This window comes from Polyergus mexicanus, unplaced genomic scaffold (assembly GCF_030449975.1).
Source record: "Polyergus mexicanus isolate NDT 795.1 unplaced genomic scaffold, iyPolMexi1.0 SCAF_12, whole genome shotgun sequence".
NCBI classification, from domain to species: Eukaryota; Metazoa; Arthropoda; class Insecta; order Hymenoptera; family Formicidae; genus Polyergus; species Polyergus mexicanus.
This window is the reverse complement of record NW_027223332.1, coordinates 6,674,114-6,689,110: the sequence shown is the minus strand read 5'-3', so window position 1 is coordinate 6,689,110 and position 14,997 is coordinate 6,674,114. Positions and strand designations below refer to the sequence as shown.

The 14,997-nt window shown below is 35.0% G+C and overlaps 2 protein-coding genes across 5 annotated transcripts; one reads left to right on the top strand and one right to left on the bottom strand.

Annotated features, from left to right (window-relative positions):
• Positions 1-72: 72 nt before the first annotated feature.
• On the bottom strand, positions 73-6,044 carry LOC138938451 (3'-5' RNA helicase YTHDC2). Of its 4 annotated transcripts, none has more exons than XM_070305417.1 (8): positions 5,736-6,043; positions 5,233-5,444; positions 4,931-5,124; positions 2,660-4,745; positions 2,187-2,573; positions 1,857-2,107; positions 1,442-1,779; positions 73-1,354 (listed from the first exon to the last, which is right to left on the bottom strand). In XM_070305417.1, exons 2-8 carry the CDS (start codon positions 5,424-5,426, stop codon positions 1,343-1,345), a joined length of 3,462 nt encoding a protein of 1,153 aa, XP_070161518.1. In that variant the 5' UTR covers positions 5,427-5,444; positions 5,736-6,043; the 3' UTR covers positions 73-1,342. The 4 variants fall into 4 exon arrangements, with proteins under 4 accessions (XP_070161518.1, XP_070161519.1, XP_070161520.1 ...); XM_070305418.1 differs by having other exon boundaries at positions 5,895-6,043; XM_070305419.1 differs by lacking the exon at positions 5,736-6,043 and adding an exon at positions 5,537-5,669.
• Positions 6,045-6,591: 547 nt separating this feature from the next.
• On the top strand, positions 6,592-12,448 carry LOC138938017 (protein O-mannosyl-transferase Tmtc3). Its single transcript, XM_070304704.1, has 13 exons — positions 6,592-7,298; positions 8,314-8,450; positions 8,604-8,685; positions 8,780-8,879; positions 8,953-9,068; positions 9,150-9,322; positions 9,391-9,646; positions 9,841-9,989; positions 10,110-10,422; positions 10,512-10,802; positions 10,919-11,101; positions 11,186-11,470; positions 11,611-12,448. Exons 1-13 carry the CDS (start codon positions 7,107-7,109, stop codon positions 12,286-12,288), a joined length of 2,955 nt encoding a protein of 984 aa, XP_070160805.1. The 5' UTR covers positions 6,592-7,106; the 3' UTR covers positions 12,289-12,448.
• The last annotated feature ends 2,549 nt before the right edge of the window (positions 12,449-14,997 follow it).

The following is a 14,997-nucleotide window of genomic DNA, read 5'->3' as shown; positions in this document are numbered from 1 at the left end:
TCAATCGCCGAGTCGATTACGGCAAAGATCTCTTGAAAATGAAACAAGAGAATTACATTAATATATATTTTTTTATTTCACTAGTTTTTATTGAATATGAAATTTTTATCACATATATAATATTGACCCCAGAATTACAATCATTTAAAGCTCGCTGTGATGCTGTGTCTAGCTTTAACATTTCTGTTTACTTAATAATCACTAAAAATTATAACATTGTTAAAAGTTAAAAGCAATAAAGCATGAAAATAAAATAAAATAAAATGTCGTTGATATTATACTTTGCACTTCTTTTTCCAAGATATACTTATATTAAAAACCTATATTAAAGAATCATTAATCAATGAATATATTATTATTATATATATTATATAATAATATATTAATGAATATATAAAATATTCAGTAGCTGTCAATATAGTAAGTGTACATAAATATGTACTTGTAATATAATTATAAAATATCAAGGTATCATTCTTATTCATTCTTTGTTCTTTAAATAATAATCAGAACTGCTATATGAAATATTGCATTGAAAATTATTTTAAATAGTACACAATGTAATGATGAATTATGCGTCATATACAGCTCCTATTTAATAGTTAATGATAATTTATGCTGACTATTGAGAGAGTAATGCGACATACATTATATGTATTACAAAACGTATTAAGCTAGAGTTTAGTGCCTACACAATATATCACATATTTTTATATAAGATACATAAAGTTTAAGGCCTATTTACATACTTCTGAATTGGAGATCCAATTGAAGCAAATTCTCGACTAGTTCGAAACGTACAATCGTTGAATAGTAATTTCCGTCGTAACTTCGAAAGGACGGACCTACCGCGGAAAAATATTATATCGACCTTGATAACGACTAGTATCGTATCAATCTATCTTTTACCTATATTCTTCAGGAAATACGGGAGATATTCTATCTTAGAAGTATAAGCACTACAATTCCGTAGTAAGACAAATAAATGTTACTACTTTAATTAAAGTGGAGGGAAAGGAGGGATCACAAGTATTATATAAGTATTATTCAAATAACTTATTACTCTAACTGTCTTCATCAATACTGTAAATTAGAATGCGATATTTATATGTGAAAAGCATTCACATATATTCAATAAATATCCATAGATAGATATACAATCAGCACACTATATATCTTTTATAAATATCCATTATCAATAAAAAGACTCATTCTAGAAATATACAATAGAACAGTACATTAGATACAGCAATTTCTATTTACTAAAATTAGCGACCAAAAAATGCACAAATTGTAGATTGTACACAACAACAGACTTTTATATATTTTTCCCCTTCTTACTTTAGAAATATCTCTATAAAAAATGCAGAAATCATGTTAAAATTTATTTGACCAATCTATATCATGCATTTGCAATATTAAACAAATATTATAGACTTACTTCTGGATAATCGTCTCTTCTAACGTTCGCAGGGTAATAATCGACGATTAATGGACGTGGCCGTTGGCCAATACCAGCGGGCTGTTGGAGCCCACACGCTTGCTCCTCATTCGTAATTACTGTCACCAAAGTGTTTATAACTTTTTCATCTAACGCCGACATAGCTTTGCTCGGTGCTTTCATACGCCTGAGGAATAAAGCGTTCCATTTCTGCCGCAAATATAAAAACAATTGGGCCGTTTCGGGATCAAGCTTAAATACCACCCAATCATCGAGTTTAAAAATAGTCCCTTCATGAGATTCATCAACCTCTGAATCCGATTCGCTTTCCGGAACAGCTATTAATATTTTTGTTCAAATATATATCACATTATAATAATGTATTGTATATAAAAAAGAGAGATGCGCCGCTTACCTTCAGTTTCACAAATTATATTCATTGGTAATCTAGCTGGTCCACTAAATAATGCTACAGTTAATGGATTAACGAGTGTAACGACTTTCACATGACAGAAACGTCCTGTACGGCTCATCTCCTCATAAACTAGCCAATCGCATGGTAAAGTTTGTACATTAGCTGCATGTGTTTCTACGGACGTCATCCTCGGAGATTTGGGATAATCTCTCAAGGTCGACGACGGATGGAAGAACACTTTAACTTCTTTTCTGTAACAAAATATAAGCGCATACAGCAACGTTACAAACTGTCTACAAATTATGATAGCTTGTTAAACAAAATACATACTGCGTTCGTAACTGCATATGCTCTCGATCAGCTCGAATTAAATTGGGATATAAGCCCGCAGTCAGGGCTGCTTTCACAACAGCCCAATTCTCTGAATTAGAATTTAAATCCCGAATATCTCCAGGACTCCTAGCTCTAACGAATCCAGATGCGCGCAATTGGCCAAGTAGTTGCGTACGCATTCCGACCACCATCTCCATGACAGGAGCAGAAATAAAATTTTTCTCGCAAAACGCACGTTCCTTGCCGGCCGCTCTAGCGTTCTGCCAACCCTGGAATGCTCGCAATACTACCATATGATCCGAGTACGTTCCAGTCGCAAATTTTTTTCGTGCTGCAGTTAAAGCTCTCTTTTGCGATGGTTGCGACGGTAGTATGAAAGGATCTCTGCAATCAATTGTTTTACAATATAATAATGAACAGATATACAAAATTTAAATTCATATACATTATGTATTTAAATGTACACTCACTTGTATGCTAAACTGCAAACGATTGTTAAAATGGGATCCAAACATTTTAGAACGACGGCGTATAGCAACATTTTCCCGAGTCTCGGTTCAATCGGCAAATCTAATAAATGACTCCCTAATTCAGTAAGATCTTCCCATGGATCTAGTGCATCAATTGTCTTTAATAATTGAACTGCATTTCTGGTCACTATATTAGATGGTGGCTCCAAAGCTTTATCCAAGAATTCAGCTATAGGTGTATTTCCCGGCGTTAAATGTTTAGTGAATAAACACAGTTCTTGCAACGGTAATCGCAGAATTTCAGGTGTTTGGTGAAGCTGCATATTATTATATCGGACCGAAGAAAACAGACGATAGCAAATTCCTCTTCTACATCTGCCTGCTCTACCTTTCCGCTGTTTTGCACAAGCTTGAGATATCCAGTTGGAAGTCAGCGTACAAACGCCCGATATAGCGTCAAAAGACTTCTCCTTAACCTTCCCCGAATCAATGACATACACGACATCATCGATTGTGATGCTAGTTTCCGATATATTTGTAGAAAGGATAATTTTTCGTGTACCCTGAGGACTGGGTTTAAATACTTTCTTCTGATCACAAGTCTGCATATTCGAATGAAGTACATATAAAATGTAGCGTAAATTTTGATTCATTTTTTTTTCTTCCGCATTTATTTTTTCTCTCATCGTCACTATATCATCATATCCCGGTAAAAATATTAAAATAGAGCCATGAGGCATTTTTATATGAATGTAAAAGATTAATTCTAACAGTAAATTGTAATCTATATTATCGTCGTTAAATGTATGGTATATATCGAGCAATAATTTATCTTCTTCAGAGAGCGAAGTTGTCTCCGCAACGTGTGCTAGTTCATTATTCGATACCGCACAATCATAAGTTTTCATGTAAGCTTCGATTAATTCAGCACATTCGGTATGATTCCTGCTCTTTGCCCAGTCTAACGCGGTACAACCGTTAATGGCTCTCAAATTAAGATTCGCTCCTAGATTTAAAAGTTGCTCAGTTGTGTTTATGCAGCCTCTAACAGCAGCTGCCATCAACGGTGTTACAGAAGTTTCGGAATGCTGATAATCCACAGAGACATTTTCTGAAAGTATAAAATGCAGGAGCTGTGCAAAGTTGTCTTCTCTCCCGTTTACCCAAGCATCGAGAATACTCTTGTCCATTTCTTCTATCAGCCAAGGTTCTAACTTAACTTTCTCTGGTATAGGGTCACTCTGTTGAGCTAAAATCGGAGCGGGTAGCAAATTCTTTTCACTCTTGGTATTTTTATTAGAATGTTGGGGCTTATATTGCTTCCAAGATTCCAAAGTTTTCTGCTTATCTTTACATTTCAAAAATTCCTTTTTCTTCATGAGCATTTCCTTTGTCATGTAACCAGTCATTTTCAAGATATCCTCCAGAAAATACACATCCACGTCGTAGAATCGGCCCGGAACGTTGGTGACAGTACATTTATTAAAATATTTTGCGAAGATACTGGTGTCCATTGTAGCACTCATAAGTATCAATTTCAAGGAACGATATTTAACTAACGCGTCCTTTAAGGCTATCAGAAGAAAGTCGCAAAATCTGTCCCGTTCGTGAACTTCATCGACGATGATATGCGTGAGCGTAGTTAGGGCAGAATCTCCGCCCATTAAAGTTCTAAGTAGTACTCCATTTGTACAATATGTCAAGAGAGTTTTCGGAGCTACTCTACTTTCCAATCTTATTTGATATCCGAATGTTTGGCCAATTTTTTCGTCCCTTTCGAACGCCACTCTTTCGGCCACGGATACAGCCGATAAGCGCCTGGGTTGTGTGCAAATGATTCTACAAGCCTGATGCTTTTGCTGATAGTGTTCCAAGATGTATTGCGGCACCTGTGTAGTTTTGCCGCATCCCGTTTCACCCGCGATTATAACAACTTGATGATTGTTCAATGCATTAATAATTTCTTCTCTCGCATTAAAAATTGGTAAAGACTTGCGAAAATGTAGCACTTCAAAATTAGTTTTTAATTGAGGTACTTGTGGTATACTATTATTCAGCCTTCCCATTGTCTTAGTGTTTGTATTTACTACCACAATAAAAATATTCCATCAAAAAATAATCATGAACTAAGTTTTTATATGAATTAATAATTATATTAACATGTGTTAAATATATTCTATATCATTTTCAACTATAAATAAGCATAAATAAATTCATATATAAATAACTAATATACCTAAATAAATATATATAAATTAATCTTTTGCATACCATCGTTATTGAGAGGACGCTCCCTCTCGATTGGAGGCAGCAAGTCTTGACATTCTTTGTGATTTAATGGAAAGGTTTGCATCAAATTATATATGCTCTGCTTCGATGGTTTTCGTAATTTTATCACAGCATCAGCTTGAACTATTGTTGATCCTTCTCTCTTATATACTGTCAAGAATCGATTCATACCTTTCCTGCAAAATAAAAGACACAATAAAAATAAATTTGTTAAAGAAAAGATTAAGCGGAGAAATGTAATTGCTGCGTTCAATAAACATAAAGTTCATCACACTTAATCATACCCTCGGCTTTTTGATTTTAGACCAAGTTGTTTAGCTAGTACATGGATGTAAGCTCTCTCTTCCGCTGTGTACGAAGATGGAAACTCTAGCTCCTTTTGATCTGGAGTTTCCAATAATTTTTTTACAGTTAAATTCACTGCTATTCTAGTATCTTCCCCTATAGGGCGATGTCTTTGCTGTTTTCTGCGTGGCATAGTAAATGCTCAAATCACCTGTTACCAATAAATCAACACGTTTATTTTAGGTTAAAAAATGCATTCTATATTCTACAATATATTCAAAAATAAAAACTGGTTGCACGCACATGATACACCAGTAAAATATTGTGCTCATAAAATATATTGAAATATTTAATTAACTTATAACTGATACACAAAACGATTAGTATCGAAGGAAATATTCCGAATACTTCAAAGATCGAGAAATTTGGACGATCGCCGAACGTATCGACAGCAATTTCTGCACCAAAAAAAAAAAAAAAAAAAAAAAATTTGCTTACTTACACTCTTACTACTTTGGAGCAACACACCACACGCCAAAGATCATGAATTTCGCTCCGATATAATAATTTATTTATGCTGAAACTCAACAAATGGTACGAAATGCAAAAGGCGTAAAATTACACTCGAAAGCGCATTCACTTGCTAAATGCACTCGTTTACCTTGCACGAGAGTGCGTTTATCTTTTCAGAAAATTTTACGAATATAATGGAAGCCAAAGACGTATCCCGTATCGCGTTAGCACGAGAAATAAATGTTGATAATTAGCAAAGCAATGGGCGCATTCAGGAAACACAACTGTTGAGCATCGTCTTGTCAACACTCGACGTTGATTTGTTGGTTCTAGAAGCAAGAACCAATCACGTTCGATTGCTACTCAACGGTTGTGTCTTCTGAACGCACCCAATGTCTAACAACGATCGTCAGCTCCACCTGCATTTTAAATATTTGCACTCGCTTTGAATGCGCCACGGATAAAATTTTGACGTTATATATAATTCTGATTTATAATAATATAAATACATAAGCAAATCATATATAAACTAATATTAACACATCTAAGAGAGTAATTACAATGTTACGAAAAAAATTTTATATTTCAAGAAACTGCAATTTCTTTTATCTCTTATCGCGCGTCCTTAAGTGCTTACTTCTCTTTATTTATCTAGATTTCTTGAAATTATCAGTCTTAATATCTTAGACAAAAATTATGAAAAAATTGATAACAATATCTTTATTATTAGTATTGAAGTTCCCGCATTGCATCGCATCTCGTAGAATCGCGCGACGGCGCCGATGACAGCGACGTCGACGATTGTGCGCAACGCGGTCCATCGTTTGACAGCTCGATCACGGTGATGTGCGCGGTACATGCGTACGCTCGTACCCGTTTGCGCCGCGTTTCCTCATCTCCCACTGGCTGCGATCTTCGATCGTGGTGAGACCGGTGGGACGACGCGCTTTAGAAAGACGAGGCAGTAACGAACGAGTCAGTGAGAAGCTACGAAGAAGCCTCTCCCTAGGTCGCTGACGACGACTATGACGGCGACGCCGCAACGCGGCTACGCTTCGGCTCGCCGGCACTCGCGATGGTTCATAGTCGCGGCGCAACGGGATCAGTTGTGATGTGCCTAAAAGCGAACGCGATTACGCGATCGACGTGCGTGGAAATGACATTCGTGCGTCTCTCGTGGAGAGTTCTTAGCTAATTAAGAGTCAGGAAGATCGATTTCTCAAAAGCAAAAGAGGAAGAACGAAGGCAGGTAAAGAGAACGAAAGAGGAGAACTACGTTCTTCCTTCCGTTCCCGGAGTGACTCGCGGAGATCGCGCGAAAGAAACGAAAGGCAATCGGCCGATCGATGTGTTATTTGTGATGGGAGTGCCTGCGCGGGGAGCACTCGCGGCGATCGTGGCTGTAACCGCGCTCGCCGTGTATCTCAACAGTCTTGGATGCGGTTTCGTCTTCGATGATATCTCGGCGATCAAGGACAACCGCGACCTCAGGCCCCACACGCCCCTCAAGAATGTCTTCTACAACGACTTCTGGGGTACCCCGATGCACAAGGTGCGAGAGAAAGAGAGAAAAGCAGAGAGAGAGAGAGTGAGAAGAGGAGGCATCGTCCGGCCCTTGAAGGACGCGCGTTCGAGATCCTCCCCTCTCCCTTCACTATCCCTATAGATGGCCCCCTGCGTATTGATCCGCGAGCGTCCTGTCCATTTTATCCCGATCCGATCCTCCTTTCTCTGAATCTTCCGTCCCCTCGCGTGCGTTCTGTCTGACATGAATCAAAAGCCGGTACAGCATAGCTAAATTCCGGATTTCCATGCTATCGATATGCGAAAATATATATATGATCCCTGAAATTATTTTTAACGTTAGATGTTCCGCATCTTTAAAGCGTTTATAAATGATATCGCCAAAATTTTATTGATTTCAGAAGAATCGAAATTGATAAAATTTCTAGAAAGTCAAATTTCTTCATAGATAATTTTTTATTGTTGTATGATGAAAATGCAAAAATTGGAGTACATTATATTTTTCTGTATTTTGGTATAATATCAATAATTATTATTTTCATAATTGATTTTAATAAAGTAAAATAGAATAAACTGCAAACCTGTCTTATGTAGAACAACACATGCCTGTATCAATTCAAAGTTTTTAAATCTGTTCATTTTTATTGCATTTTCTCTCTCTCTCTCTCTCTCTCTCTCTCTCTCTTTTTCTTATATATGATAAGTAGCAATATTTATCCAATTTAATAAGAATTGGAAAAGGTACCCATGAAAATATGCAATCTATAATCTTATCTTATCAATGTATTACTACTTAATTATCTCTAGCATTTTTTTTTTTTTTTTTTTTTTTTTATATAATAAAGATATAAACTTAATTAAGATTGCATAATCATTTTGAACAAAAATCTTAAAAATATAAGATATATTATTTAAAAAGTATAAAAAAATATGCTATTTTCCTTACACATATGTTTTATGTTTATCTATTAATAATAATAATTATGCATTTGCTGCACAGGTGATTAATTATTATTTTCATCAATTATATCTTTTTTCAATAGGAACAATCGCACAAATCTTATAGACCACTTTGCGTTCTCACATTTCGATGGAATTACCTGATTCATCAACTAGATCCTATGGGATATCACCTGCTAAATGTTATTCTACATGTTGGAGTATGTCTATTATATTTCAGGTTCGTGGATGTCGCTTTTTATGGTTTATGTCTCTTTCTTGCAATGTTTCTCTAATGTGGAATTATAGAAAATTACTACTCTAATTTATAGAATAATCTTATGTAAAGTTTGCGTTAAAGGCAAGAAAGAATATATGCAAAAATTGTTTACAGGACCTGTTTGATGTTTCTACCAGATGCAGCAAGTTTTGTATCATCTTTATTTTTTGCTGTACATCCTATACACACAGAAGCAGTATGTAATGCCAAAAATAGAAAGATTTATTATTTGAATTATTATTATTAAAATAATGTCATTGATAAAAATATGGCTGTAATTATATTCCTAGGTCACAGGCGTAGTTGGTAGGGCAGAAACTTTGTCCTCCTTATTTTATCTGGCAGCTTTAATTACATACACTAAATGTTGTAAAAGCAAAAGATCTACAGGTAATGACTTGACTCATGTAGATAATTTACATTGTGGAACATTATATCATACATATATATCGGCATTTTACAGGATGGAAATCCTTGATGTTATCTATGTTTTTTGTATTTACTGCAATGTTGTGCAAGGAACAGGGAATTACAGCCACAGCAGTTTGTGTATTGTATGAAATTTTTGTTGTACAAAAGGTAAAAAATCTCTTTAATGCCACACATTTATTATATCAAGTATGGCAAAATTATACTAATAATATTCGTAATTTTACTTAGGTTAGAGCAAGGGATATTTTCTTAGCACTAAAGTCAGCTTTTGGTGGTAATAAAATTTCACCTGCATGGTCAGGCGAGGGTACAAAGCGTTTGACCGCCCTTACACTTGTTACATTTAGCCTGCTTATCCTACGGTTACATATAATGGGCTCAAAGTTACCTGTATTTACCAGGTATGCTGTGTGTATGCATATAATCGTAATTAATTTTATTTTTTACTTAATATGTATTTATCTTTTAGATTCGACAATCCCGCATCAGTTGCTGCGACACCAACAAGACAGCTTACATATAATTATCTTGCTGCAGTGAATTTAAGACTGCTATTTCTTCCTAGTGATTTATGCTGTGATTGGACAATGGGAACGATACCATTAGTAGAAAGCTTTACCGATGTTCGTAATCTCGCAACTTTAGGTACTCATGGAACTGTACTAGGATTGCTTGTGACAGCTGTTGTAACACGTAGCAGACAAACGTCGGTTATTCTCATTATGGTTAGTAAAGATGATTATTATGCAAATAGATATAAGAGAGAATTAAATAATTGAATAATATGGTGCGTGTTGAAATAAGAAAAATATGTGATATCATGCATGCTCTAGAAATTTTGTATATGTATGTGGATCCTTTATAATTAACAATACTAATATTTAATGAACATGTTGTGTTTCCAAAATAATGCCTGCAGAGTTTAGCTATGATGATACTCCCTTTTTTACCTGCGTCGAATCTTTTCTTCCCGGTCGGATTTGTAATTGCTGAAAGAGTGTTGTATGCACCATCCATGGGGTTTTGCATGCTTATTGGATATGGATGGAGCATTTTAGCAGACAAGAAGTAAGTTGATTTGTCTGTGAACTGTAATTCAATTTGTATAGATTACGCTCTTTCATGGATCATAGAGAATATATTTAACTATGTAAATATATATATATATATATATATCATCTTTTTTAGATGCAAGAAACTGGTGCTATTTTTACTTATAACGCTTCTGGCAGCGCATACGACGAAAACATTTATTAGAAATTATGATTGGTTAGATGAATATTCGATATTCATGTCCGGCTTGAAAGTGAACGAAAGAAATGCCAAATTATTTAATAACGTAGGTCACGCATTGGAAAGCCAAGGTCGTTTTAAAGAAGCATTAAATTTTTTTAATATGGCTGTACAAGTTCAGGGTGATGATATCGGAGCACACATTAATGTCGGACGAACATATAATCATCTGAAAATGTTCAAGGAAGCTGAAGATGCGTATTTAAAAGTAATTAACATCATTGAATTTATGCAAACTTATCTAACTTTATCGATTTAACTTGTATTTTCATATATATATTTTTTTGTTTTTTGTAGGCCAAGTCATTATTACCAAAAGCGAAACCGGGAGAATCTTACCAAGCGCGTATAGCACCAAATCATTTAAATGTATTCGTTAATTTAGCCAACTTAATAGCTAAGAATGCAACTAGATTAGAAGAGGCTGATTTATTGTACAGACAGGCGATCAGTATGCGTGCGGATTATACTCAAGCATATATTAATCGCGGCGATGTTTTAATTAAACTTAATCGTACAAAGGAAGCTCAAGAAGTTTATGAGCGAGCACTATTTTATGACAGTAATAATCCTGATATCTATTATAATGTAGGTATTGAATTGTCACAAAAGAAATATACATAAATATATTTTTTTTAAATGCTAAAACAAGACTGGACATTATTAAAAAATTAAATATATATATACGATTGACATTTCTACAGCTTGGTGTTGTATTTTTGGAACAAGGAAAAGCATCCCAAGCTTTGGCATACTTGGATAAAGCTTTAGAGTTTGATCCAGAGCATGAACAAGCGTTACTGAACTCTGCTATATTACTTCAAGAGTTGGGACGAGCAGAATTACGTAAAGTAGCTAGAGAGAGACTTCTAAAGCTTTTACGGAAGGTATGGTTAAGTGTTCTACTTTTTTCAAATCATAAAACTATAATTATATTATTAACAAAATTATCATCTATTACCTAATTATAGGATTCCAATAACGAGCGTGTACATTTCAATTTGGGGATGTTGGCCATGGATGATCACGACAGTGCTAGCGCGGAGCGTTGGTTCCGCAATGCCGTTGCATTGAAGGAAGACTTCCGTTCTGCGTTGTTCAATCTCGCATTACTATTGGCAGATGAACAGCGTCCACTCGAAGCGGCACCGTTTCTGAATCAATTGGTCAGATTTCATCCGGATCATATAAAAGGCCTAATCCTTTTGGGAGACATTTATATCAATAATATAAAGGATTTAGATGCTGCGGAAAATGTAAGATGTTACGCGCAACTTTTTAATTTTTTATTGAGGTTTACACAACATGCAAAGATCTTATATATTATACACGCAAATAACAATAGAGACAATTATTTATATCTACAATTCCATTAATTTACTTTATTGAATTTCAGTGTTATCGCAGAATACTGCAACTGGATCCTACCAATATTCAAGGATTGCATAATTTATGTGTCGTGATGGTGGAACGGGGTAAATTGGGTATAGCAGCGCAGTGTCTGGAACACGCAGCCGCTCTAGCACCACATCAGGATTATGTGCAGAGGCATCTTTCAATCGTGAGAACTCGTATTAGTCGTCTACCACCGGATCAGCGCGATACCGACGTTTTCGATGATTCTTTTTGGAGCAGTAACGTGAAGGACAGACCCTTCAATACCGCCGAGCCGTCAAACGGACAGTTTATAGGAAAGACCGAGTCCGTTTTTGCAAATCACGCGACAGTTCACAATCATATAGGAAGTAAGCAGAGCAATACCGATTCCCTGAATAATCACATTATACATTTAAAGGGTCCATCAAAACCTGCCCGAGCGATGAGTGGTGCCAGTACGACGGAAACAAAAGAACAGAGTCCCAAACAAGCGACAGTCCCTGAATTGAGTAATATCGTGGAACCTACCACGGACAGGGTTTTCGATAGAGTTATAAGCGCTGATATAACGAAGTTAGATATCACGCAGAAACACAGCTCGAAACATACGACATCCGACCAGTTTAATCAGAGTGCCGCCGCAACAATCAACGGCAAGCAAGGGATGAAGCAGACAAAGGACAGCGCGTTGTCATAGTATTAATGTAAAATCCGCCGAATATTGTAAAGTTATATGCATATAACGAAAGATGGTGGTACAGTCATATAGAGCTAATGTGTGAATATAAAATAAATACAGAGTATTGTTTTATATGCTGTATAAAAATAGGACATTTTATAAAATATATTTAAAATTGTGCATTTTTTATATTTTATTTGTACATATCTCCACTTTTCCTTCAATTCCCATATTTTCAAATCATATATGATTATTTGAGAAACAAATGTAAGCAGCAAGTCGAAGTAAATACTATACGCTTTTGTTACAACTAATATTATATAATATATTCATAATTTATAATCTATTTTCAAAAGCTATTATATCTTTATTAATATTAATTTTAAACTTTATGAAGATTTCTCTTTAAAAGACATATTCTAGGTATATAAACTTTACACATATAGAAAAATGTTTATATACTAACGATATTATAGTAAAAATCAAATCTCAATTATGCTTATCGATTTTGTAGTATCCGAAGTTTTATAAACATATAGATAATATTTATCACTTTTTTCAAAGCTTGTTCGAAAGGTCATCGCCCGATCGTCAATTTAGTCCATGCATTACTTGCAACTTATCGATTGCAGCACGAAAGCAAGCCGTTGCGGGTTATAAAGTAGCAAAGTAATGAATCAAGCTGGCTTTCATGTTCATCGGATGCCAGACTGTTGAAACATCATACAACATGCATGTGAAAGTTACAAGACTTTTACCCTATCGCGCCCCTCACCCACAGACGAAACATATTAACGCATTGGTGTGTGTATGTGATGTAAAAAAGCTCCGTCCGATAAATATGGAAATGAAAACGCGAAGTTTACAATATATAGGGTGCCTGCGAATTATTCCCAATTTTATTTCTTATTTTATAATTTCGATATACGGGAAGTATGTACATGAGTACAAAATTATTTTTTTTTATTACTTAAGTTTATACACATATATTACATTAAATATATATTATTTTTATCATGTCTTTTTTTTAAATCAATTTTAATTTAATACTATTAATTTCTAAAAAGTGTTTAACTTTTTAAAAATATTTATATTATATCCGTGATGCTGAAAAATGTTAAATTTATTTCAAAAACTTTTTCAGATATCATATTGCAAGTTAAAATATATTATATTTTACTTGGAGAACAAGGATATCTTTTTCTAAAGATTGATAAAAAAAGATATACAAAAATATTTGGAGAATTCATTCATGTAAAATTAAACCTGTGAAGAAAGAGAGAGTTATTATTAATTATATTTAAAAATCATTTTATGCAAAACTTTAAAGCTTCTTATCTGATTTTTAAATCATATGAATCACGAAAGAATGCGGACAAATGCGCTGTTTTTACACGGCCGAATCCTTCGTTCGTAAACACTATTCTATCAAAGATATATGATACTGGTTCATGCTTCAAGCGGGATTTACATCGTCGAATTTTCTAAATGGATCTCAATTATTAGAATCTATATTAAGAACAACTAAATTAGATTCCGTATTGCCTGCGAAATCCGGCGAACTGGTAACTGGATGTGAAGGTTAACGTGTTAATCGACCTCGAGACGACCGCTTGCTGGACCGAGCGACTTCGCGACGCGACGAGCCACGCCGCACCGCCCAGGAAGCCTGAAGACGCTCGTTGACCCATTATAGCTCGCGAAATTCTGTTCTAATCAAAAACAATGTCCTTGGTAAGTCACGCCGGCTCAGCCCGAGCGTCTGTAAAAGCGACGCCGGTGTTCCATTTAAAAATTCCATTTCGGAGCGCTATTTTAGGGGGATCTAAAAATTTCCGATCTAACGATTCCATGAAAAATATCTTATTTTTAATATCTGATTTAATATTTAAGACAAAGTCTATTCCCTTTTCCCTGCCATCGAATGTCAGAGATCTAAGATACATTTTTATAAGAGGCGTCTTGGAAATGTCATTTGGTACTGTATATTATTAAATAGCTGTATCGATATTGTGTTCTAAAGATTAGTTATTAAATATTTAAATTATAAGAAATATTTCACAGATAGGATAAAGTTTATAATGTTCGAAAAAGTATTTTGAATTATATGTTAAAACAGGTGGAAAAGCAGAAGAGTAGGGAAATACAGTATATAATTAACTGAATGCAGAAAAACACAATATATGTATATCTTTAAATATTATCTATAATATCTTTTGTTTAACGTTAGATTTATGAATTAGGTATCAACTACAAAATCATATGTACGATAGTCTTATGTCAGGGTTACTAAAATTCATTAATAACTTAAATAATAACTTAAATAATAACTTAAATAAAAATTTAAATTAATAACTTAAATAAATAAAATAACAGCAGAAAATTACACAAACGCATTGCCTAATTGAACGTCATAGCGTGGTTCGCTATTGTGGAACAAAGTAAGTAACGGCGACCCTTTCTTGAATCCGTGGACCGAAATCGGCCGGCGCGAGGGTGCAAAATGAGGGTTGTAGGAGGGAGTTCACGGTTGACCGCACGGCCTTCCGTATGCAAGCGGCATTAGCCGTGTGCCGCGCGATTAAGGGAAGTTGACAGGTAAGCCGGTGCTTAATGAACACGTCTCCGTTACTCAGTATTACCACTGGCGAGCTGAGTGTTTATAAGGGAGGCGGCCACCTTTTCGGCCACCATAAGACGCACACGCATCATCGAGTAACAATCACC

Coding starts and splice junctions, on each gene's coding strand:
- LOC138938017 (XM_070304704.1), top strand. CDS start 7,107: ATGGGAGTGCCTGCGCGGGGAGCACTCGCGGCGATCGTGGCTGTAACC. Junction 8,880..8,952: donor TAAAAGCAAAAGATCTACAG/GTAATGACTTGA, acceptor GGCATTTTACAG/GATGGAAATCCTTGATGTTA. Junction 10,423..10,511: donor CTGAAGATGCGTATTTAAAA/GTAATTAACATC, acceptor TGTTTTTTGTAG/GCCAAGTCATTATTACCAAA.
- LOC138938451 (XM_070305420.1), bottom strand. CDS start 5,426: ATGCCACGCAGAAAACAGCAAAGACATCGCCCTATAGGGGAAGATACT. Junction 5,125..5,232: donor CTAAAATCAAAAAGCCGAGG/GTATGATTAAGT, acceptor TTTATTTTGCAG/GAAAGGTATGAATCGATTCT. Junction 2,574..2,659: donor GTTTGCAGTTTAGCATACAA/GTGAGTGTACAT, acceptor AATTGATTGCAG/AGATCCTTTCATACTACCGT.